Here is a 22,969-nt window from a genome sequence, read left to right on the forward strand (position 1 = left end):
AAGATCTGTGTAGTAAAATCCTTCCAGAGTTACCTTCACAAGATTTGCAACAACAAAGCCTTGATTGTTCTCTGTGTCTGATAAGAGCCGCTTAATGCCACTCATCCGGTGTCGGAAGTCCTTTGCGTTCAGTGAATCTATGATGTCTTTAGCATACTCTTCCATTTCCAGTGCATTACGAGGAACTGCTTTTCTTGTGACTTCATGGGGCTCTGCTGACTCTCTGTTGGGAAGGAAGAAGCTCTGCAGTGAACACACAGGCAAGATGAAACAGGAGTCTTTAATCTCAGACACTCTCTTTCCATGGAAGTGGAAGCAGAAACAAACAACATCTTCAGATGAAGGACTTCCACTTTAAACACGGGCATTTAAAAAAAATCATCTAATACTAATTGTTCCTGAAGCCTCAATATACATTCCACTCTACACCTGCCACACAAGAGAGAAGCCTCAACGAGGCAGGAGCCCTGTGCTGCTCCATGTGTCCATACAAGTACAGCTGGGTGTGACCCATAATACCAGTGAATTTCCTTCAAATCAATGGGTCAAAAGGAAAAAAAGAAAAAAAAAAAAGTTACTGTAGTTCAGTTATTTATTCTCTAAGTACTTTAAACACTGAACCCAGTCTAGGAAGCACACAGGCAACACGCCGTGCTGAGGTGGAAATGCAGTAACTCTTCACAGAATATTCTGAAACAAATTTTCTGCAGCATCTAATGTTACTGGGCAGTAATGGAAAGAATTACAACATCTGTGGAATCGTTGCTCTGTCCAGGTAAGATTCCTACATTTACAGACCAGTCCAGATAGAGCTGCCAGCTCCTAATTCATGAACAGAAGCCTTTAATGGAGAATGGAATAAATATCCTTCTTCCATTTTCAAATTCCAGCCTATTAGCTCTGTGAGAACAAGAGGCGGCATCAAAATCTCCTGTCCCAGCAGGGTATCACAGGCTGCTAAAAAGACCTGCATCAGAGATAAGAAGAATTCTTGGCATAATGCAGTAACACCTCTTCTAAGGAAGTGCCCGTGTTGTTTTACATCCCAAAGCAAAAATTCAAATGTGGAATTAGTTATTATTTTGAAAAGCAGAGAGTGGGCTAAAGAAACCTGTTCCTGAATGGGCACTTTCCTCAGTCCGGAGGCAGTCACAGCCCCTCTGAACTCTGTTTTCTTGGATGCAGGTTTTTGGCTTGGTTTTAACTTTGGGGGGGTTTCTTTTCCAGTTGAAGGGCAGAGCTATTAGAAGGCAAAACAGAAAACTAAAAACTGAGAGAGGATCATCTAACGCCTTCAGCATCCCCACTTAGGATCTAACTAAACACCTAAGCATCCAGGTAAGGGCACAAACAAGTAATTTGCACTGTGGCTACCACAAGGAATGATTTTTCTGTAGTCTGAAGAGCAACATCTTGAACTGATGGTGCCATGGGGACCCCAGGGCTTTTGTGTAGAGTATTTTCAATACACCACTTGTCAGTAAGTGCACAAAGCCATTTTAATACTAGCAATAACCCTATTTAAAAGAGTTTATCTGGGTCATGCCAAGGTTTTCCTTTTCCTGCATGCATGTTTGATTTTCACAGCCCTGTTGTGAATGTGTCTGTGCTCTCTTCTTGTGGTGAGGCTGTTATCCTAGAGGTCAAGCCACTTGCAGGGTAAAACACTGAAGATCCTTACCTCTCAGTGATGTTGAGAACATCTCTGGAAATAGATGATGACCTTGAACGTCCAACACTACCAGTATAGGAACGTCTTCCTTTTGCTGAGGATGTATCTAATGGCATCTCCCCCAAACCCTGCACAGAAGTGCAACCATTAATTACCATGGCTGGTACAGTCCTGCACTGCTGAAGACCCTGTAAAAGCAAGTCTGGCAGCCAGGCAGAGTAGAGTAGCAAAGGACATTTCATCCAGGGGTGCACAGGGCAGCCAACAAGCAGCACTTGCCACGCTGTTGTCCCTTCTCCTGCCCTGGATGCACTCCCCCACCCCTGCAGGCTGACTGTCTAACAGCCACGCGTGCACCTTCACATTTCTCAGCTGTCAAACGAGGGCTTTTCCACATACCTTGTCACGCAGATTGCTGACACACTCCTTAATGCAGAGCAAATCCTTGGTTGGCACATACTTTTCAAGTGTTCTATCAAAATCAGGATGAGCCATCATACTGAAGAGCATCTTCCGGCCGTAAAACCTGCAGGGCAACAGACCAGGACACGTCCATCCGTGAGCACAGGATTGCTTTGTGACTCCAGTGAGAATTATAGGTGTGCAGTTCCAAGATACCAAAGAGCAGGAAGACTGTGTAACCAGACACCCTTTGCATCCTCCCACAAAGAAACCATACAGTATTTAATCAACAACTGAGGAAATTAAGGAGACCAGTCTTTAAGTCAAATGGCCCAGCCTTGTCAGTCAGTGTGGATCCCTCTGCCAGCCTTCCCTCCATGCCTGTACCTTGTCTGTGCCCAGGAGACTATGTCCTTTTGCAGCAGCCAGGTGGGCACAGCTGCAGGAGGCATGAGGTAGTTCCCATCACATCCACTGCCTGTACAGTCCTGGCAGAGGAGGCCAACGGTTGGACCCAGGATCTTAAGGATCTTCCCCAACCTAAATGACTGATTCTGCCCTCTGCCCCTGCAGAGGAGCACACCCTGAGCTGTGCAGAGGCTCCAGCCCCCTGGAACATCTTTCTCTCACCCACGCCCTCACTCACCTGGTTTGCTGTGAGCTGTCCTGTGTAAATCTGGCCACGGCCGGCAGCAGCCGATCCACCACCGCCCTGGCTCCCGACAGCAGGCGCCTGGCTCCCAGCCGCTCCACCACGTCCGAGAGGTGCTGGGCTGCACATCTCCTCACGGCCCAGTGCAGGTGGCTGCAGGGAACACAGCTGCTCAGGGCCAGCTCCTCACAGCAGCCAGCTCTACCACACATGCTACACAGGGGTGCTTTTCTCAGCTCGGGCATAGCCCAGCGCGCTGCTGGCCCAGGGACACTATCCCGGCAGCACGGAAAAGACGTTGCGGAGCCAGAGAAACCACTTGATTTCAAAGGATAATGCCTTGCATTAACGTTAATTTCACTCGCTTAGAATCCCAAACTACAAGAATGCAGAATGAAAAATTGCATCCTTTTTGTTTAAAGCCAGTTTCAACATCTAACAGCAGGTTTTGGGTTAATAAAACTAATACTTTTTTTCTTTTAGAATGTCATCTCGTTTTCCTTAAAAGAGCTGTACAGGATTTCAGAGAGCACACTCCTACGTGTTCTTCCCATCAACCTTAAGAAAAACTAGTCCCTATGCTCAGAAACATATCCTACTTATTTTGCATGAATTTAAAATCAAATAAAGCAGTGTTCTATTGACTTCTAAAAATCTTGCAGAAGTTTATTTTCTGCAAAACGGGGGCCATGAAACACCTGTGCTGATGAAAATGGGAGAAAAGCTGGCATCAGTGTTCAAACTCCTGCAGCAAACTAAGCTTTTACATAAATTCTGCTGTTCCTGCTGATCCCACGTTTTCAGAGTACACAATTGTCCAAACACAGACTTTTCCAATTTTATTTTTATCTTTGGATTAAAAATCCTACTTTGAGCAGTTTCACTGCACAGTCAGTGAGACATTTCTGAGGCTCACTGTTGATAGGGAGCAACAGGCTTAAAGGAGGGAGCTAAGGAAAACACTTGACTTGGGAAACCACACTGGTGGCTGCCAAGCTCTGCAGTGTGACATAAACACCCAGCGTTCCTCCTGAATGACCATGTTCCCATTTCACTAGGATTTTGGTTTCCCCTGGTTCCATAAGTGACCCATGGGAAGAGGAGAACTGTGAGGCTTAAAGACCTCACTCTGTGAAAGCAAGTAAGCCCCCACTCCCCATGAATGCCTCCTGCTCATACAAAACTGCTGGAGATCTTTTTGTATGCACATAAGACCTTAGAATTAAACACAGTTCATACAGATAAGAAACAGGATTTAAACATTTCTGAGAAACAGTCCCTTTCAGATCTAGCCCTGGAACCATGATCTTGGATCAAGCATCTACTCAGAGGTGAGTTTACAGCAATAGTCTAGTGTCTTTAGAGCAGCATCTCACAAAAGCAAACAAAACTGTTTGGAATTACTCTTGCTGGTAAAGTCAAAATAAGCTTTGTAGCTGATGAAGAATCAGTGTATATATTTATCTTTCTATATATATATATATCTAGTCAGGGCTGCAAGCATTAATACTGTGATCACAGTAGGCTTGACATATGTAGAGCAGAAAATAGGTACATTGTCAAAGGTCTTATGAATTGCAGGCAAAACAGTAACTGTTAACTTGGACACCTAAGTTGTGGTGAACAGAAGCAACTGGGTGCATAAGGCAAATTCAGCAAGGCTGTCCTCTCTGTAGCTACACAGCTGTGTCCAACAGAACCGATCCACTTCCTGCTGCAGACACTGGTCATTTTCCTCCAAAACTTGAGAAATTTCCCAAGTGAGACATTTCTCACTTTGAAAGGTGATTCTCATACCCAGTGTTACAGCCTCTCAAGAGGATTGCTCCCCGTGTGCCACCTGGGCTTTGCTGCACCTATGGCCAGAATTTCCTGAAGCCAGTACTAGAAAAGCTGCAACTCACAGTGCTATTTAGGCCCTCCACTGGTGTATTATGCCTTAAAAACACACTGCACTCCATGATTTAGACACACTTTGACTGAAGTCTCTTTAGCTGTGAAGAAATTAATCCCTGCTTCAAACGCTGTACTCAGACTCACAGCTCAGATAATAGGATAGCTTAGGTATCTGAAAATGCATCCAAGTTCACAAATTGGAGGGGTCAAAGCTTTATAGGTCTAGGAAACTCTCAGGGATAGGTCAGTGTGTCTGAATCTGCCACAAAACTGGAGAGATCAGATGTAGCCAGTTAGGATCATGAGTACTGCTCAGCCAAGGATTTCTGAAGAAAGGATGGGAGTACAACAGAGCACTTCCCATGGCTTCTGCATTAAAGCCATGGCTGCTGCTCTTACATTCACTACAACAAATACATGCAGGCATGATTCATAAGTAATTTAAATCCCAAAGCTGATATTTGCCTTTCAATTTAAAGGTCAGGTAATTGCCATATTGTTCTCATTGGCTTTCAGGAGACAGAATCATTATATTCCACAGCAACCAGCTTCCCGAGGAACAAAAGAGGAAACAAAGTATTTTGAATCAAGACTAACTCATAGGATTTGCAGCTGTGCAGAAAGCCTAAGGATTGATTTACAATGTAGCATCTGAAATATTTAATGGCAGGGGTAGGCTACCAGAAAAGTAGTCTATTAAATGTCATCTAAATGATGAGAGAGAGAGAAGAGATTAAGTACAAGCAAGTCCATTTAGCTACCATACTACTAGATATTGCTGGTACAGTGAATGAGGACATAAAAGAACAACATCCTTAACAGGGGCAGTGAAAGAAAGGAAGGTAACTCCTACTGAAGTGAGCTAGAGGCCAGAATCAAACCATGCAGCCAGAAATGGAGGCTCGGTAGGTTTGAGGTACTCAAGAAAATAGAGGCCACTGTAAAGGAAATCACAATGCAGACAAAAAATACTATTAGTCAGCTATGTTTAGAGAAGAACATGAACTCAGTCAAGGTAGTGGCAGCTAGAGAATTTTAAGCTATAAATCATCCTTCTAAATAAAAAAGTAGTGCTGAAGAACTGACAAAGACAGACATCTGATTGCAGAGCAAGGGAAGGATGAGGATACTATGTGAGCTTCACTAGGCAAAGCAAAATAGCAGTGTCCTAAGAACAGCATGCTAACAGTGAATACAATTACTGAGGTCTTGCAAAACGACCAGGAAATACACCAAGCTCCAAAGGCAACAGCCAAAGTTTACATCATATACAGAAAGAAACAGGGGGACTACATTTTACTTTTATGCCAACAAACGTTGCCCTGGGTAGAAGTTTAGCAGAGCTAACTTAGTATATTTTCAAATTACTGCCTATTGTATGTTGATTTATTTATTTTTAAGACTGTATTTGATAAATTTAATCTATTCACAAGTTATTTCTTTATAAAGTCTTTATAAGAATTACCTTTGCCCTCCATTTATAAGAGAACAAAGTGCACGTGCTGGAGTCACATTATTAACCATAGCGTTCAGTGCTTTGTCTACCTCTTCCCTTATAAATGTGTTGGATTCACCAGCTTTGTGCAAAAGGACTTTTACTGTATTATCTAGTTCTTGATCCATGCTCTTTTTCAGGTAGGTGAACAAATCCCCTAAACAGACCACAGCAGCTCGAGAAACACCTGAGCGTAAATTCTTGACCTGCACACAGGAAAAACCCAAACAAACAATGAATAATGTTTATAAAATATACTTTAACATAAATAAAGCTTAATGTTTCCCTTTGTAAGTTTCAAGCAACATTAAAAGCAACTGAGAAAAACATTTCTGACTTGATTCACAAAGTGTGAGAATTAATATACATAACATGAAAATGTTATAAAGTTACAATCTAAATTGTTTCTGTCTCTTAGCAAATCAAACCAAATCAACTGTTGGTGTCTGAGCCATGAGGTTCTCTGCTGAACGACAGACTCATCCTCTGAGACTGCCCAACAGAGGAAAACTAACCCCAGCTGAACATACCACTTCAGGGTACCTCAGAGCTACAAAATACATGTACACACTCATAGTCAGTGAAATATTCTGAGAGCAACATTTAACCTCCTGTGCCACAGCCAAACAGGTTTCATGCAGGTTTGCAGTCAGGACAGCTGCATGGGAGGCAGACAAAGATCTCACAGAGTTCAGACCTTGAATTTTCTTCTCCCTGTGTAAAAAAAAAAAAAAAAATTCAAAACATTTGCAAATGTTCAGAACAATATCAAAGCAAAGAATTCTGAGACACCAAACAGCAAAAAAATTAAGATTGTAAAATAAAAGAGTGACACGCAATATAGGGAATTACTTCAAAGTGAGTCTTTCTTTTAAAGTGGTAGGAGGACTATTTTAGCATACCAGGCTCTGAATTCTTTCCTAGAGTTCTGCCCAAGTGTGCACTTGTGGCAATTAAAGGCTCACCCCCCAGCTGGAAAGGCAGCAGCACTGTCAGCCCCCTTCTGCAGCCAGAGCACAGGGCAGCCTTCTGTTCCACAGCGCATGGCACGAAGGGACTGGTGGGGCCCTCTCAGGAACAGTGCTTCAACTGAGCCAGCTCTGCAAGTCTCTGAAAGCTCAGCTGTTAGCCTCAAGTTTCCAACAGTTACAGTTTAATCTAGATTTGGCCTGAAAAAAACTATTTCCATTTTTCTCATCCATCACTTGCAATCCTCCTCACAATTTCTCATGTTATGTTCATTTTGCTGGGGATTTTTAAAGTCATTTATCAAAATAAACAGCTTCTTCACTAGATCCAGGTGGTAGGCAGATGTTTGCACCTACCAGTCATCATCAGCTACAAGCAGCAAGGCCTCTTCCAGGGCTGTCTCTGGCTTTGCAAAGGGCTGCAGCTCTGATGGGTCCAGGATCTCTGGGCTGCGAGTGACTGATGAGGTCCAGTCCTTACAGCGTCTCTGTGTCCCAAAGGGAACATCATCTGCAAAGGCAGGAAGCACAAAAAGAAATTAGCACAATGGGAAGAAACTAATTAATGCAAAAAGTCTGAGGGACAGACTGCTGCTGAGGAGGGACCAGGTTTTCAAACAGAGCGCTCGCCCAGTGTCACCCTCCACCCCCCAGCATTTCATTCACGTAAATAAATTTCTTTTGCAAAAAAACACCTCTTTACAAAGTTGCGAACATAAATGCAGGGGTTTTTTTTAATGTAAAAACAGATGCACAATGTGCTAAAACACGGTGAGGTAGGATACAATACAGCAAAACTTAAAGATACACTTAAGAAATTCTGAAGACCTTTGATTCTATGAACCACTACTCTGGAAAGGTCTCTGCTGCCTATTTTCAAGGCATCTCGGTGACAAAACGTGCAAAGAAGTGTTTTTGTGGAGAGAGAAGGGGTTGGAAGAGAGTCAACCTGCCATCAACACATGACATCATTTAAACTGCTGAGCAAATATAAAACACTCTTATATTGCAAACATAACAAACCGTAGATGAAAAATGTTTCAAGGGAGCAGGGATGGATTCTAATCCTCTCTCCCAGTACCCCAGGTACTCATCTTTCAGAGCACCTCAGGACTGCCCAGTGTACATAAGAATCACATTAGACCTGACTGGATTTTGGAACTGTCCCACTCCACATATTCAAATATTTGAACAGTCTTCAGTTTACTGTAACAGCTTACCAGAATCCAGCAAGGCTGAACATCTTGCCTTCTTCAAACTGGAGGTTCTTTTTAATGAAGGATTCAGGGCCATGTTTTCTAATAACAAAGACACATTCCTTGATTATGCTAATGTATCCCCACTGAGACTCAATGCTAGAAAATATAAGGAAATGTCCAAACTACTACAACAACAACAGATCAGAAAAAAACAAGAAACTAGTCTTTTCAGTCCTAATTTGCCTTTTGAAATTTTTCTTAACTGCAGTCTTTCAAATATTTCCCATAAGCACTTCACTCTCCATGTTATAAGACTGATAACAAATTACTAAAGAGCAAACTGAAGTGTAAAATTAATTCTAGTAATAGCTCTTGTCACAATAGACAGTCAGGAATTTTGGTAGTTAGCACAGAATTTCAGTTTCTACTTCAGAAGCATTTAACAGTATATTATTCATTCAAGACAAGCACTAATCCTCACTTTCTGTTGTCATTTTCTCTAGTTCATTCAGCTTCAGTCTCTCCCAAAGGTTCTCCTCCTTTTCTTCGAGGTCTCTGACTTCCTGATGTTCTTTATGATTGTGTTCTTCCTTTTTCTTCCTTCTCACCTTATCCTGGGCACATTTTGACATGGGAATTTTCATCTGCAAGAAAGCAATGCACCCATTAAGGTACACACTATGATAATCTAATGTACAAGTTACTCAGTAACTTGTTACCCAGATGGTGATACTGTCTAAGGTAAAAATGGAAAATTGCTATTTTTCTGCTTTTTTAACATCTTCACCATTATTCTACAGAGCAAAAGGCAACTATCCATATAAATATTAAATCCAGTTCTGAAAAGAGCTGAATGTGTGCTTTCTGCACAAGTAGTCCTATTGGCAAAAAGAAACAACATTCTAGGTTTAAATATTCAAGGGAAATAATAATGTACTCTAAAATGTCTGAATAGTTAGAGAATTTAGGTCTACAAGAAAACATTTTCTATTTCTCTGGCAGCATTGTGTACTTTCCTACAATTTTAATGGTGACCTAGAAGCAACTTCTGCTTTAGGCTTAATAGAACACTCTGCAAACACGAGAAGAAAGGAACTGTCTCTCACTGCTGTCTGCAGAGTGGGTGAATCAGCAGCCAGAGCAAAGAAATTCACACACTGACCCAGATGCTGCCAACTTGCTAATCCAGCTTTAGTCTTCAGCTTATAATGGAACTCAGCAAATGACATAAGTAAAGACCTGCACACTGTTTCAAGTCACCTGAGCCATGAATTGATCTGTTTTAATCAAACTCTTGTTTCCTGTAACACAGGGACTGCAAAATGCTGTTCAGCTGCATTCATATGTATGAAACAGGAAGCAAGGCAGCAACAGGGTTCTGAAATCCTGACCTCTCCCTCATTTTCAACATGGAAATGAGACACACTGCTGTGCTGGGTGCTCCTCCCTGATGATGGCTCAGTGTCCTTTCTCACAGCTTGGTCATCTCCGTTGGCCACACACGTTATGGATGGTCCTGCAGGAGGAAGACTTCCCAATACACCTGAAAGGCAAATCGTGTTGCACCCTCACCAAAAAATCCCATTTTATTCAGCAGAACTTAGCAAAACCTAAGGAAAATCAAAAGCAATTCAAGCAGATAAAAGCATTGCTGTTATCCTACTAGTGCCCATTGCCTCCCAAACCCCTCTTCCCTTCTTTTGGTTCCCACTTACACTGGATATCCCAAGCTAAAATGTTGTAAGGAATCTGCTTCTCCTTTTCCCACTCTACAAAAGTACTTTCCCCCCCCCACACACTTTAAAAAGATGATGAAATACAGGAGATAATTTTGGTTCTGTGGTACCTTTACCAACAGTTACAGCTGCATCTTCAGGCAGGACACCTGGTGAAAGGAAATCTAGACTGTTCATCTGTGGAAAATGAGGTGTTGACTCTGCAAGACCTTAAAAAAAAATAAATCACACAATGTAAATCATGAGGGTTTTGCACTGGTCCATGTTTTACTCTTCTAAAATGTCTAAATTTGTCACTTCATCAGTCAGAATACTTTCAGATGACCGAAGTTAACAGGATTTGCTAAATATCAATGTTCTCAAACTCCTGGAAAGCATATAGCAAATAAAATTTCTGCCACAAGATTGTAAAGAAAACAAATGTTTGTAAAAGGGCTTTTAAATCAATTGATTCCACTGAAAAAAACAGAGGTTTCTAACTCAGTGGAAGTACAGAACTGTTTCTTATGTAATTCAGCAAAGCTGAAATAAAATGAATTTGCCAAAATGATTGTTCCCCCAAGCAGCACTTGATATTGTTTCCCATATAAATTAGCAGTCTCTCAAATTCTTCACCAAATTAATGACACATTTTGTGTACTTCTGACTATGTGTTTAATTCTGAAATGAGATGGAGAAGACAAAAAATCTTATTGGGACAAAGATCTCTGTCCTCTGGATTCACTGGCAGGACCCCAGGGAAAGATGAGCTGCAGGTCCAACAACAGCCAGGCTGGTGTTCAAGGTGTCAACCACAAAAATCCACACAAACTCACATGGAGTTCCCAAATCTCAAAGGATTTGGGAAGTAAGAAAGGTCTGAGAGCTGCCATTCCTTCTGTTCCAAGAAAGCTAAGAGAAGGTGATAAAACTCCTGCCCTGTCTCCTCCCAGGCCTAAGTCCAGAGTGATGACACCAAAAGCCTCACTCTCCAAAGGGAGGGATGTCTCAAGCAGGGCTCTGCTGCAGTCTGCTCAGGACCCAGGGCTAACCAACACTCTGCCCCAAGAGCTGGCCAACTGTGCAGCAGGCTGGACCCGAACAAAGGAGAGCAAATGGGAAGTATGGACACACAGACAATCTGAATTTGGGATAAAGTAGAAGATCTAAGAAGAACAGAACTCAGGACAGGACTGATTTTGCATGTTCAACAACAATGCAACCACAATCCTCAACTTCCTGTGCACCAGGGGGATTGTACAGGCACTGCCTTTCAAGGAAGAGATGGGTCTGCTGAAAACAGCCTAGATGGCACCAGTTAGAAGTCATGAAGCTTGACCTATGAAGGAAAGCTAGAAAAAACAGGAGTTAGTCCAAAGCAGAGAAAGAAAATGAAAGAAATAAAACAAACAAAACCAAATATCAAAAAAAGTAGCTGTTTGGAAGAAGAAAATATTCCATATTAATAAAAATATAATGAATGAGATAAACTACAGCAAGGGAGATTTACACCTTTCATCTGATGAGACCTGTTAAATCCCAAACTGATTTTTACAAGCTCTCCGGGTTCCAGTGTGAAAATTCAGAGCTTTTAGAGATTTGACTTGTGTGAAGGGCCAAGGCCAGTCAGCAGTGGGAGTAAAGGACCTTTCTTTACCAGTTAGCTGCACAGGTATTAGATTAACCTTAGCAGCAGCAGGCTGCCAGCTCCTCACAGGAGGCCCAGGGTTCTGCATTCTGCTTGATTGACTGGCTCAGTAAGTGCTGCTCATTATTTTACACTGAAGGTCAACTTCTCACAGAAGGTCTTTTCATGTAATGTATGCAAAATCATTAACTGCAAACCTGTATGACTACGTACATCCAGTTACCTGCTCTCTTGACTTATGCTGTTACTTGAAAAACCTCTTTCCTAATTTATCCTGAGAAAAGTGGCCTTGGCTGAGTGAGGAGCAATAACTTCAATTCCTGAAAAAAGATCAGGGGTCTCAGCAGCAAATGCTGCTTTCTGAATGTGATGGCTTTGCACATTCAGGCCTGTAAGATGCCTTCCAACCTTAACTGAACTGCGGTTTGCACACTTCTTAGAAACACACATAGCTGTGAGGCTGCAAAAGGAGGCAACATAGCCTCTTTGGGCAGAGGCCAGGAAAGACTTTTGGGGACATGGCTCCCTTGGTTCCTTTCCTCTGAGGAAACATCTCCATCCAGCTGAATCCAAATGGACATCATCCCTTTTTGCCCCTTACAGAAAGCTGCAGTCACCTGCACTTCACTGAGAGTAAAACAAAACTACATCACTTAAATTCTATTTCCTATCAGTAAATTAACTGCTTGCAACATTTTGACCCTTCCCACTCTTATCCAGCTGGTGTCCCCTGAATTTTCACACAACACTGCATAGAATCTTGAAGTGCACATGCTCACAGGTGGCATTAACACATTTTATCCTGACACAGAAATGCAGGAACCCCTGAGCTCCTCACCTGCAGGACAATGTCCATCTGACCAAAGAGCATCTAGCAATTAATTACCTTTTTGTAAGTGCTGAGAGGACACGAGTTCATTGAAAAGGTGAGAGTAGACACATCAAAGTGAACACTGTATTACACCAGTCAAGCAAGATCTATCCACGGGACAGCAGAGTGAAATACCTGTGCTGAAGTTGTGTTCTCCCATGTCTGGGGCTCTGCTTCTCGCTGAAGATGCTCTCCCAGGCTGTGGTTTCCTGCCAAGTAGTGGAAAGGTGTCGGACCTGTGAAATACACAATAATTTTTCATAAATATAATTCCACATCCTAGTCAGAGCCCAGCTAAATAACACTTTGTAGCAAGGACATCAAGAGATTGCAGTTTCTCCTTGCCAGGGTACTTGGTGGACAAATATCCTGACTATTCTTCCACAAATACTCACATTGAGTAGAAAAAGAAAACTAATTCAACAGAAATTATTTGATGAGCATTGATGTCCATTACCATGAACACCATAAAGACAACCCTTAAGAATAACTTTACACTAGGACTAAACTTACATTTGTAGATCTAAAGAATGGTTTGGCCTAAGGGCCTGACACTGCTGGTTCCACTGTGGCAAAGGACAGCAAATCAGTGTGACCAAGTCCACTAAACTTTCACTCCCAGAAATGAGCTGTTCTCAGCCCACAGACATTCACCAGGAAAATACTGTTAGCTACAAGACAATCTTGATTCTTCTTTTTTTTAAAATGAGACATTTGAGATGCTTGAAGCCAGAACTCTTTGCTGTTAAATGCCATGTGTACCTATGTAGCAGTCCCAGGGAAGGAGCAGCTGCTCCACTTCCTGCTGGGACTGAAATGCACGCAATTACACGACTTGCTTTTAAGATCCCAAGGAAAATGCATGCTTCAGAAACTTCACCACTACCAGTATCAAGCTCCCACTTCTCATGGTAGTTTACCAGTGGGTAAACTGATCCTTCTAACAGTAAACACAGAAAAACCCACATTCTTGCTGCCCAACTACACTGACATTGTGAACAGACAATGCTGATCGCCACTGTGACAAACCAGCATCTGAACTAAACTCTCTGAAATTTTTGTCAGCATTCCAACGCTTTTAATGTCTTCTGGGATATATTTTGTCACTTTTACAACTTTCAGTCTTCCTGCCAGATGTCCCCTCTCTTCCTTGCTACTTCTTAATTCCTGTATCTGTGAATCCTGTAAAACATTAAGCTCGCATGTCACTGAGTAATGGGAAAGGCATGTTGTGTGGAGTGTGTCCTGGTCAAACCTGTTTGGAAACACATACACAGTCTTTACAGTCTTGACTTTTTAGGTATTCTAGCTTTTTAATGTGTTATTTTAAAGATTGGTTTAAAAACTGTGGTTCAGCAGTAATGCATATGGGGAAGATACATATATAACCATCGGTGATGAGATTGTACAGCTGTGAAAACCCTCTGGTTCTGAGTCATTTCAGTCTGTCTCAAAAACCTTTCCTTTGTATATTCCCTCCCTTCCTATTCCTTTAGTGGAGTGGTATGCCAGTTACATAAGGATGCACTTAGAACACACAAAAATAAAAGGTATATTCAGACCAGAGCTATAAGCAGTTCCAAGAGCAGAAAAAGAGTTTTGGTGCTGCAAAGTTTGCTAAATTCACAAAATTCCTTTAAAACTTTTTTATTTCATTAGAAAACAAGAGTTTATAGCCAATTGGGTCATTGCTCCCTACAATCACAGTAGCCTGTGTCATCACAGAGTTTCTTTCTAGAGGAATTTCATTTTAAATTAACAATAGTCTGTCAGTAATAACTGGAAACAGTTTGTGATTCACAAGAATAAGAAACATCTACATTGTTTTCCTCCTAACCAAAAACCCAACCCCCATCCCTTCTTCAATTTCCAGGCTATAATAAGCAAACCTTGTTCTTCCTCTTAAATCATTATCCTTCTTACTCATTTGTTTAGGCTATGGTTCACATACCTTCTGTGGCAGGCTAAAGTCTTAATAAAATATTTACTACCACTGGCAGCACTTCACTGCCCTGTGTTACTATGGCTGCACCAGGGAACTCTTCCAAATTAAAGGCCAGCACAAATTAGAATAATATAATTAAGCAGCTATTGTATACAGCTATGTATTTTTAGATAGGAAAATAATGCACATAGCAAAATCAAGCTATTAAGCAAAGCAATCTTATAAAAAAAAACATTACAGACTTCACCCACTTTAATAGTTAACGAACAGCAGCAGAGCCTGTGTGTGAGTTCCACAGCAGGGTTAACACATGAGCTCCACTCACATTATTCTCCTTCTCCGGGGGACTGTGGGCACAGGGGAAGGCAGAGGCTCCTGGCTGTACACTCCACTCTCACTGCAGCAGCCCAGGCTGCGGGGGGAAGCGTGGGAGGGGGAGTCCCCAGAAAAATCCACTTTAAGAGCAGAATCGGGACTTCCAAGATCCAAAATGTTGCTGCTCAGCTTTGCCCTCTTCTTAGCTGCACTGTTCCGCAGAGATCTGAGGGAATTCTGCATCTAAACAGGATTGAAAACAAAAGGACAGGTTTTATTCACTGCAGAGGAAAAAAAGCTTTCTTAGGCAAAAGGAATTGTGTTCCTGAGGGTGCAGTTCCACCCAGGAGAGCTCTGAGCACAGAACTGCTGGACAATGGGACCAACCTGTCCATGGGCTGTGCCCTACTGGAACAGCCCCTTCCAGCATTCTGCTTCACAGGACTAAATATCCTACAAGTAAATGCAAATTCACACCAACACTGTAGACTAGCTTCACTCTGCAAAACACAACAACAGATTCCTGCAAAAAATACATCAGCTGCTCTTATCTTCTTTAACAGACAAAAGAAAGTGTTTGGTGGCTGCCCGTGCACCAGCTGGAACCTCTGGCTTTTCACGTCTGAACTGCTCAGAGCTGCAAGATGTGCAGAAGGGGATCCTGAAAACTGTGCCTAACAAGCAGAGCTCCTGCTCAAATAAGCAGGAAAAGCTACAATGACTGCAGCTCTGGTGCACATTCTCTCCTCTTTTTACTTGCTAGACAATTATGTGTGATTCTGTAATGTAAAAAAATTCTTCCCCTACCTGTTCAGCACCTCAGGTTACTTTCAGTAGCGACCACAGGATGGAAGTCATAGAATCACAGAATGATTTAGGTAGGAAAAGACCTTTGAAATCATCAAGTCCAACCACAAACCTAACTGTGCTCAGATCCACAGGGACTAAAGAGAGAACTTGAGATTCACACAGTTTCTGTGAACTGGGACAGAAACAAGGACGTGTTGCACAGGATCACGCGGGGATGATCATACAAAACCCATCGTGGGCAACACCTACACTTCTCACATAATCAGCACTGCAATGGTTTTGATTTGTACTGGTGAAGATAGTGTGGATACAGTTCCACCTCCCCACTACACCATGAAATAACCCTGCATGCCTCTGCTGCATTTTTCTGTACCTAGACTGGTGCAGCTATTTGGTACTGCTCAATAACGGGCCCTAATTATGATGAGTGGATTTCCACACTCGGGAGGGATGCTGGCCTGCCAAGCCTAATGTCAAATGTGTCTGTGTCGTATCAAACAACTGCAGGTGAGACCACATTCATCCAGTTTCTCTTCAGTTCTCCTCATTTTAGCCCATGGAAAAATGACTGCATTCTGAGACAGCCAGGACAGGCTGTGTGGATATCAGGGACAGCCCACTCCTGCAAGCCCAGCAGGCTAAGAAAACTCCTGGGCTGAGTTCATACTTACTTCAGGCCCTCTGCTTTGATTTTTACTTAAATCTGGTATGAAATTTAAAACAAAGTCAAGATAATGAGAGCAGAAGCTGCATAAAGGCCCACAGCTCTGCCTTGGTGCTACAATAACTCTAAACATTGTGATTTTGGCTCCGAGGAAAACCAGGGAAATTCAGATGTCTGGAACAAACATGGAAAGTGTGCTTCAGCACTGGGATTCATTGCTTTATTTAGCTTTCATCATACACCCAACAGCATCTCACTGAAACCTGCTGTGCTGATGATAATGTCACAAAATTCAAGTCAGAGACATTTATTTTCTGCCTCTTGTATAAAAATAAAAGCTGATGTTATATTTATTATATATCAACTATTAAAAGTGTGGGACGTCATATTTAAACCAACCTCTTCTTGGTCCTCTTCCTCATCATCAACATTTAGCTCTGCAAGGTTCTTATCCACCTCCTCCAGCCACAGGTCCTCACCCTCCTGACTCCTCCACCTGGTCGCACTGAGCTCCATCTTGTCGGGCAGGGGGCTGGGGAGGCGCGGGATGGGGGGCACGGGCCGGGCCCCGCTCAGGGCCCTGCGGGAGGCTGGGGGCTTCACCAAGGTGGGCTTCAGCTGCAGAGGAGAGTGTTTCTCCTGCAAACTCTCCCCTGGAGAAGACAAAAGCAGAGGTCAGTACTTCGGAGGGTGGCAGGAACACAGCCCTCACCTGAACGAGCTCCTGGCCTCACCTCTGTGTCACGCCTGGAAACTCCAACGAGGCGAGTGTTCAAAAGCACACTTGTGCACACAGCTTTGTGTGCTATTGGAAATATATTTCAAGGATATTTTGTTTGGCTGAGTATGAGCCAATTTTAATAAAACCAGTAAGAACTTGTCATCAGCTGCCCTGGGTAGGGGAACATGGTAAGAAACCAACACTTCACACATTCAGACTGGATTTAGGAAGTTCCTCGGTCGGAGGTTTGGCCCGAGCTGAGCCACCCTGCTGGTAGACACATCCACTGCCTTTAGCAACAAGTACCTGCTTCTGGCATCTTCAGCAGCCTGCAGGAGTTGGCTCCACAATGAGCATTAAAGAAGCACTTCCCTTCATTTAAATCCCAGTGTCCCCAAAGCCGCTCCGGGCTCCCTGCTGTACCCAATGCATACATATCCTCGTGTGTCTGACACACACACAGATCACAGCTTCTCACATGAACAAGAGCAGATAGTGATTCCCTATCTAACTTCATTTTTATACCTTTCTTCATTTGAGAAACTTCCAATATTCCTTCTCCAACACCAATTTTCCAAATGCACCAAATCCCCTTTCCTGAATTCTGACTTGTGCTCATTTTCCAATATTTAATCTTAAAAAATCATCAGGATCACTGCCAGACTTGTTTCTTTGTGTGGTACTTGCTGTTATCTCCCAGCTCTGCCTCTTCCATCTTCCTGCATTTCAAGCTCAGTTATCAATCTCTCCTACTTTCAGTTTGACCTTCTTTTAAAAAAGTACAATTTAGTGTTTCATGCATGTGCACATCAAGATACACTTTAAAAAGTAATCAACTATCTTAATTAACTAAAAAAAAAGACTAGTGCCCTAGCAAATTCTCCTGCAAGCTGCTGTAACAAAAAACCCCAAAGAAACAGAAAGAAAATCAGCAAGTGATGAACTCTCATCTACAAGACAAAGTTACTTGCATGCCAAGGACAGGTGAATTCCAAAGTATTACCTTAGAAATTTTCTACATATGTACAAAAAATATGGGTCTCAAGAAAGAGAGAATCTGAAACAGATTTCTTTAAATCAGTGCAAAATTGTATGTGGAAACTTACACTGCTTACAGAAGGTTTGTCTTGTGAGTGACTAGGAATCAATTTAAGGAAAGCTACTGCTAACCTACAGTAAAACTGTCTTTAGTAAGTGTTTGAAAGAAAGTGGCTACATTGTTGAAGCAAGTGTAATGCAATAAACTTAAAGCTATTTCAGGATAACCAATGTGTGGCGAGGTCTCTGCAGACAGGAAATCAGGTCATGTCTCCTGTCAGCTGTTTGTGCAAACTGAGATGAGATCAGGACAGATTCGACTCACTGGAGGTGCAGCCCTTTGTAACCAGGTTTTCAAGAGCTATTTGAGTGTGAGGAACTCAACATGTACATTTATCTCCATATGTACATTTCCCTACGTATGCAGCCAGCATGGATTCACCAAGGGGAAATCATGTTTGACTAACCTGATAGCCTTCTATGATGGTGTGACTGAATGGATAGATGCAGGGAGAGCAGGGGGTGTGTCCACCCTGACCTTAGCAAGGCTTATGTCTCCCATAACATCCTTGTGAGCAAGCTCAGGAAGTGTGGGGTAGAAGAGCAGACAGTGAGATGGATTGAGAACTGGCTAAAAATAGAGTCCAGAGGGTGGTGATCATGGTTCAGAGTCCAGCTGGAGACCTCTGACTAGTGGTGTTCCTCAGGGATCAGTGCTGGGTCCTGTTCAACATCTTCATCAACAACCTGGATGAGGGGACAGAGCGTGTCCTCAGCAAGTTCCCTGAGGATACCAAACAGGGAGGATTGTTTGATACACCTGAAGGCTGTGCAGCCATTCACGAAGACCTGGGCAGACTGGAGAGCTGGGCAAAGAAGAACTCAATCACATTCAACAAGAGTAAGTGTAGAGTCCTGCACCCGGGAAGGAACAACAAAATACACCAGCACAGATTAGGAGCTGACCTGCTAGAGAGCAGCTCCGTGGAGAAGGACCTTGGAGTCCTGGTGAACAACAAGTTCTCCATGGGACAGCAATGTGCCCTTGTGGCCAAGAGACCCAATAGTATCCTGGGGTGCATTAACAAGAGTATGGCCAGCAGGTCAAGGGAGGTTCTCCTCCCCCTCTACTCGGCCCTAGTGGGACCACATCTGGAGTGTTGTGTCCAGTTCTGGGCTCCTCAGCTGAAGAGGGAGAGGGATTTACCTGAGAGAGACCAAGGGAGGCTACAAGAATGATGAAGGAACTGGAACATCTGTCTGATGAGGAAAGGCTGAGACACCTGGGGCTGTTTGGTCTGGAGAAGAGAAGACTGAGAGGGGATCTTACTCATATCTATAAGTATCTGAAGGGTGGGTGTCAAGAAGAAGAAGGTGCCTGACCACTGCTGGAAGTCACTCAGAAGGCAAACCTGCAATCCATGTTCATTGCATCAACAACACTCCTACCTGCTTTTAGACTGAGAAGCTGCGTCTGCGAGCTGGGATTAGGCAGTCCTTCAAAGCTTTTCAGAGGCCAGGAGTTTGACAAGTTCGTGGTATTCTCCTGTGGTTTCTTTGGAGAGGCAGATGGAGAGGAGAGGTGCTTGGGGCTGCTCCTGGGCGATGACAAGGGGTAAGATGGCAGAATGAAGGTGCCCTGGCCTGCATGAGGACCTTGGGAGGACTCTGCTTGGTTGCAAGAACTTTTCTGGATCTTGCTGGAAAAATTCAGGTTGGCACTAACTGAGCAAAGAAACAGAGAACAGTATTCGTGGTAATTAGCTTCTTTGATAGCTCTTCTAATACTAATTTACAATTAAATAATACACCTTCTAGGCAGTCAGAATGGAAGGTCAGCATTCTACCCAAGCAAACAGAAGAATCAGTTATTTAATTTTGCAAATTGCATTCTCCTTCAAAATATCCATTGCCTTTTTCTGCATTTGGTCAAATGAGTTCAAGCCCAAGCTATTTTGCAGTCATATTTTGAAAAATTATATTAAAAAAAACAAATTATGCAAGAAGATTGAACATGGTACTGTTGTTTGCTGCTCCATATTCCAAGCTTGCATAGTATAAAATTTGCAATCACCACTCTAAAAACTCACTGATACAAGAGTACAAATAGAACAAAATATTACAAATCCTACTTCCTTTAAAAAAAAATATAAATCAAAAAAGCATATATTCCCAGAGACTAGTAAAGTGGTCAAAAAGGGCACACCAAACTGAGTCAACCAGGTAAAGTGTGGGTTGTACTACTGGATAAAGGCTCAAGTAATAATATCTGGCATAAAAACTCTTTGCAGAGAATAAACCAGCAAGTGTGGGCAAAATACCTGGCAGACTTCTGAAGATTGAGGCTAAGGGAAGAGAACATTTACTTTGTAGTTACACAGGCAAAAAACTAAGAGGAAATTTCTCCCTCTTCTCCATGGGCATGAGGGAACAAAAAACAAAACACAAAACTAGAGCCCATAAGTGGCTAGAAGTAAACTGAGTAAATGAAGTTCCCACTTATCTTCCAAGAAGGCTGCCAGTCCAACACCCCTAGACCACCCACAGCAGCTCTGTCTGCAGATTTGGGATCACCCCCATCTGTTCCTCCAGACAGAGATTATTGCTCCCCTGAGTGTACAGCTGGCATTGTTATTATTACAATGTAATAATGATGGAAACAGAAAGAAAAAGAAACTCATGAGCAGACAAGTTTATACCTGTTACGGGTCCTGATTTGTCTCAGCCTCCAGCTCCAGAGTTAAGGTGCACCTGATCAAATCTCCCTTTTGAAACTAACAGCAAAAGCCCTGGCAGCCCAGGGTGCTGTCCAGTCACAGCTGCACAGAGACCACCACTAATCACAGCAACACGACAAGAACTGAAAGCTTTACACACCAACAGTGTCTCTGCAGCACTCCCAGCTCACCTGCACCCTCCTGCACTTGCAAACACCTCTCCCAAACCTCAGTGAAACAAGAGTAGAAATAAAGGCAGCACAGAAATAAAGAGGCATTTCCAGATGTAAGTCAGAGCACTGACTGACGGCGCAGCCAGATTCCATATACCTTTGTCTTGCTGACTGGTATTTAATCTTAAGCCTTGCAAATCAGAGTCCACACTATCACTCTTCCCACGGGGCTGTGTGTATCCAAGTGCTCCACATTTCCCTGAAATCTGTGGCTGATGAGAGCCCATAGCACCTTGCAAAAGAAAAACACAAATAATTAGATCAATACTTAACATATGGTTAACAATAATATTTAAACGGTGAAGTAAGAGACTCTGTCTAACTTTTAGTGCAAAATATAACTACTTTCAAACTGCTGAATTCAAGAGTTTCTAAGCAACCTCATAATACTGTTCACGGTCACAAGCTGGAAAAGTGGCTGGCCATTCTTCCAGGGCACTTTTCCAACTGAGAATTGCAGGGAGTCAAAAGAAATACCCAGAACAACCCCCTCTTGGAATATAAGACAATGAAGGGCTGTCAACACCTTAAAGCCCCCAAACACAGTGAGTTTCTTTAGAGCAATGTCACTGGTAGCACAGCAGTGAGCAAACTTGGCACTCTACACGTGCCAGTGCTCCTCAGACAAAGCTGAGGACACAACCTGCTGCCAAGTGAGGAGAATAAATCAGGCCTGGTCTTGCCCAGTCCTTCACATGCCTTTTGGCTATTAAAATACAAATTGTTGAGCCTACACTGCTACTGTAAATTAAGTGGAACACTATACCTACAATCTTCTACTGACCTGGCTTTCAAAAAAAATGACATTTTTCACCCTTAAAAACAATCTTTATTGCTCACTCTTCAGACAACTTTCCTGTGTGAAGGAAACACTAGCTGTTTATGAAATGCAAAAAGAGCAAATAGGAAAATCTACACTAGATGTGCACTGACCTGCTCTTCTGAACAGCCTGCCATACATAAATATGACCTTCCCATATGTCACCCAGTTCATGCTATTTCATACCCTGCCACCACTATCGGCTAAATCTTGGCAGCACCCCTTTTATGATAACAACTCTTATTCTTGCCAACAGCGTATTCCTGCTCAACAGTCAGCAAAATCATGTGTATCCTTTCAATTTACTGCTTTGTCTGCAATTCATATTGTGTGCTACACTTCTGAGACGGCGCACACTGCGCCAGGAGCCCAGCTGGGTCTGCTGCCGCTTGCTGGAGGCGTAGCCCTGTGCCCAGTATTCAGTTCTTCACAGTAAATCAAAATCAGTAACAAAAAAAAAAAAATAACCAGTGTTAATTTATGCTCATGAAGCTACAAATTTATGCTCAGGTTCTTCTAAATCTATTTTGCAAACAGCAGATCAAACATTTTTCTCTGTTAATACTTACCAGCGCAAACAGAAGAACGCTCAGAGTTAAAATCTATACTATTCTGAAATAAACTTCTTGAAGCTCTTTTTCTACTAAAAAATAACTCATCACTGACTGGTATGCCTTGAGAGGGCCTTAACTTTGGAGAGTGAAGAAAATCATTGGATGTAGAGAACTGTAGGAAAAAGGAAAATAAAGAGACATTCATGTGTGTGAAAGGAACGCACGGCCCCTCCTGTACAAACAGCAGAATTACGCGCGTAACTTTGCCATCTAGATCCCACCACAGCCCAGACCCGTCTCTCTGTACAATACAGCTACACAAACCACTGGCAATATGTTTAAGAAGACAGAATGGATAGAAAATAGAGGGCTTTCTTCCCTGTTACTTAGACAATGGAAGGCAGACAAGTGTGTCTGTGAGCTCCCACACCCAGCTGGGTCTGCCTTCTGCCTCCTCCCACAGCCACCCCGGGGCAGGCAACGGCCTCAACCTACAGCTACCTGAGTGCTAAAAAAAACCTAATCCTATTTTCCAACATCAAACAGGCTCACCTAACCCTTTCTTACAAGATTGGTAACATCAGAGGTGAAGCCTTTCATGGTCTGAAACGAAGGGTCAGTTTGTCACAGCCAG

At 42.8% G+C, this 22,969-nt stretch overlaps 1 protein-coding gene across 2 annotated transcripts in view; it reads right to left on the bottom strand.

The window, feature by feature from the left end:
- The window catches only part of TOGARAM1 (TOG array regulator of axonemal microtubules 1), a 38,152-nt gene that overhangs the window by 3,923 nt on the left and 11,260 nt on the right, over positions 1-22,969 (bottom strand). Inside the window, exons 2-18 of one of the 2 annotated variants that reach the window (XM_051621544.1) lie at positions 22,351-22,507; positions 21,059-21,193; positions 19,461-19,736; positions 16,652-16,905; positions 14,789-15,021; positions 12,654-12,754; positions 10,131-10,229; positions 9,676-9,827; positions 8,766-8,928; positions 8,306-8,383; positions 7,443-7,596; positions 6,726-6,831; positions 6,088-6,323; positions 2,721-2,879; positions 2,072-2,198; positions 1,682-1,800; positions 34-223 (exon numbers count right to left, since the gene is read on the bottom strand). In XM_051621544.1, coding sequence (XP_051477504.1) covers positions 34-223; positions 1,682-1,800; positions 2,072-2,198; positions 2,721-2,879; positions 6,088-6,323; positions 6,726-6,831; positions 7,443-7,596; positions 8,306-8,383; positions 8,766-8,928; positions 9,676-9,827; positions 10,131-10,229; positions 12,654-12,754; positions 14,789-15,021; positions 16,652-16,905; positions 19,461-19,736; positions 21,059-21,193; positions 22,351-22,507 — 2,739 coding nt within the window. Of the gene's footprint in view, positions 1-33; positions 244-1,681; positions 1,801-2,071; positions 2,199-2,720; positions 2,880-6,087; positions 6,324-6,725; positions 6,832-7,442; positions 7,597-8,305; positions 8,384-8,765; positions 8,929-9,675; positions 9,828-10,130; positions 10,230-12,653; positions 12,755-14,788; positions 15,022-16,651; positions 16,906-19,460; positions 19,737-21,058; positions 21,194-22,350; positions 22,508-22,969 lie in introns of those variants that run through there. The other variant, XM_051621545.1, reaches the window with a different exon arrangement.

This window comes from Apus apus, chromosome 5 (assembly GCF_020740795.1).
Source record: "Apus apus isolate bApuApu2 chromosome 5, bApuApu2.pri.cur, whole genome shotgun sequence".
NCBI lineage: Eukaryota > Metazoa > Chordata > Aves > Apodiformes > Apodidae > Apus > Apus apus.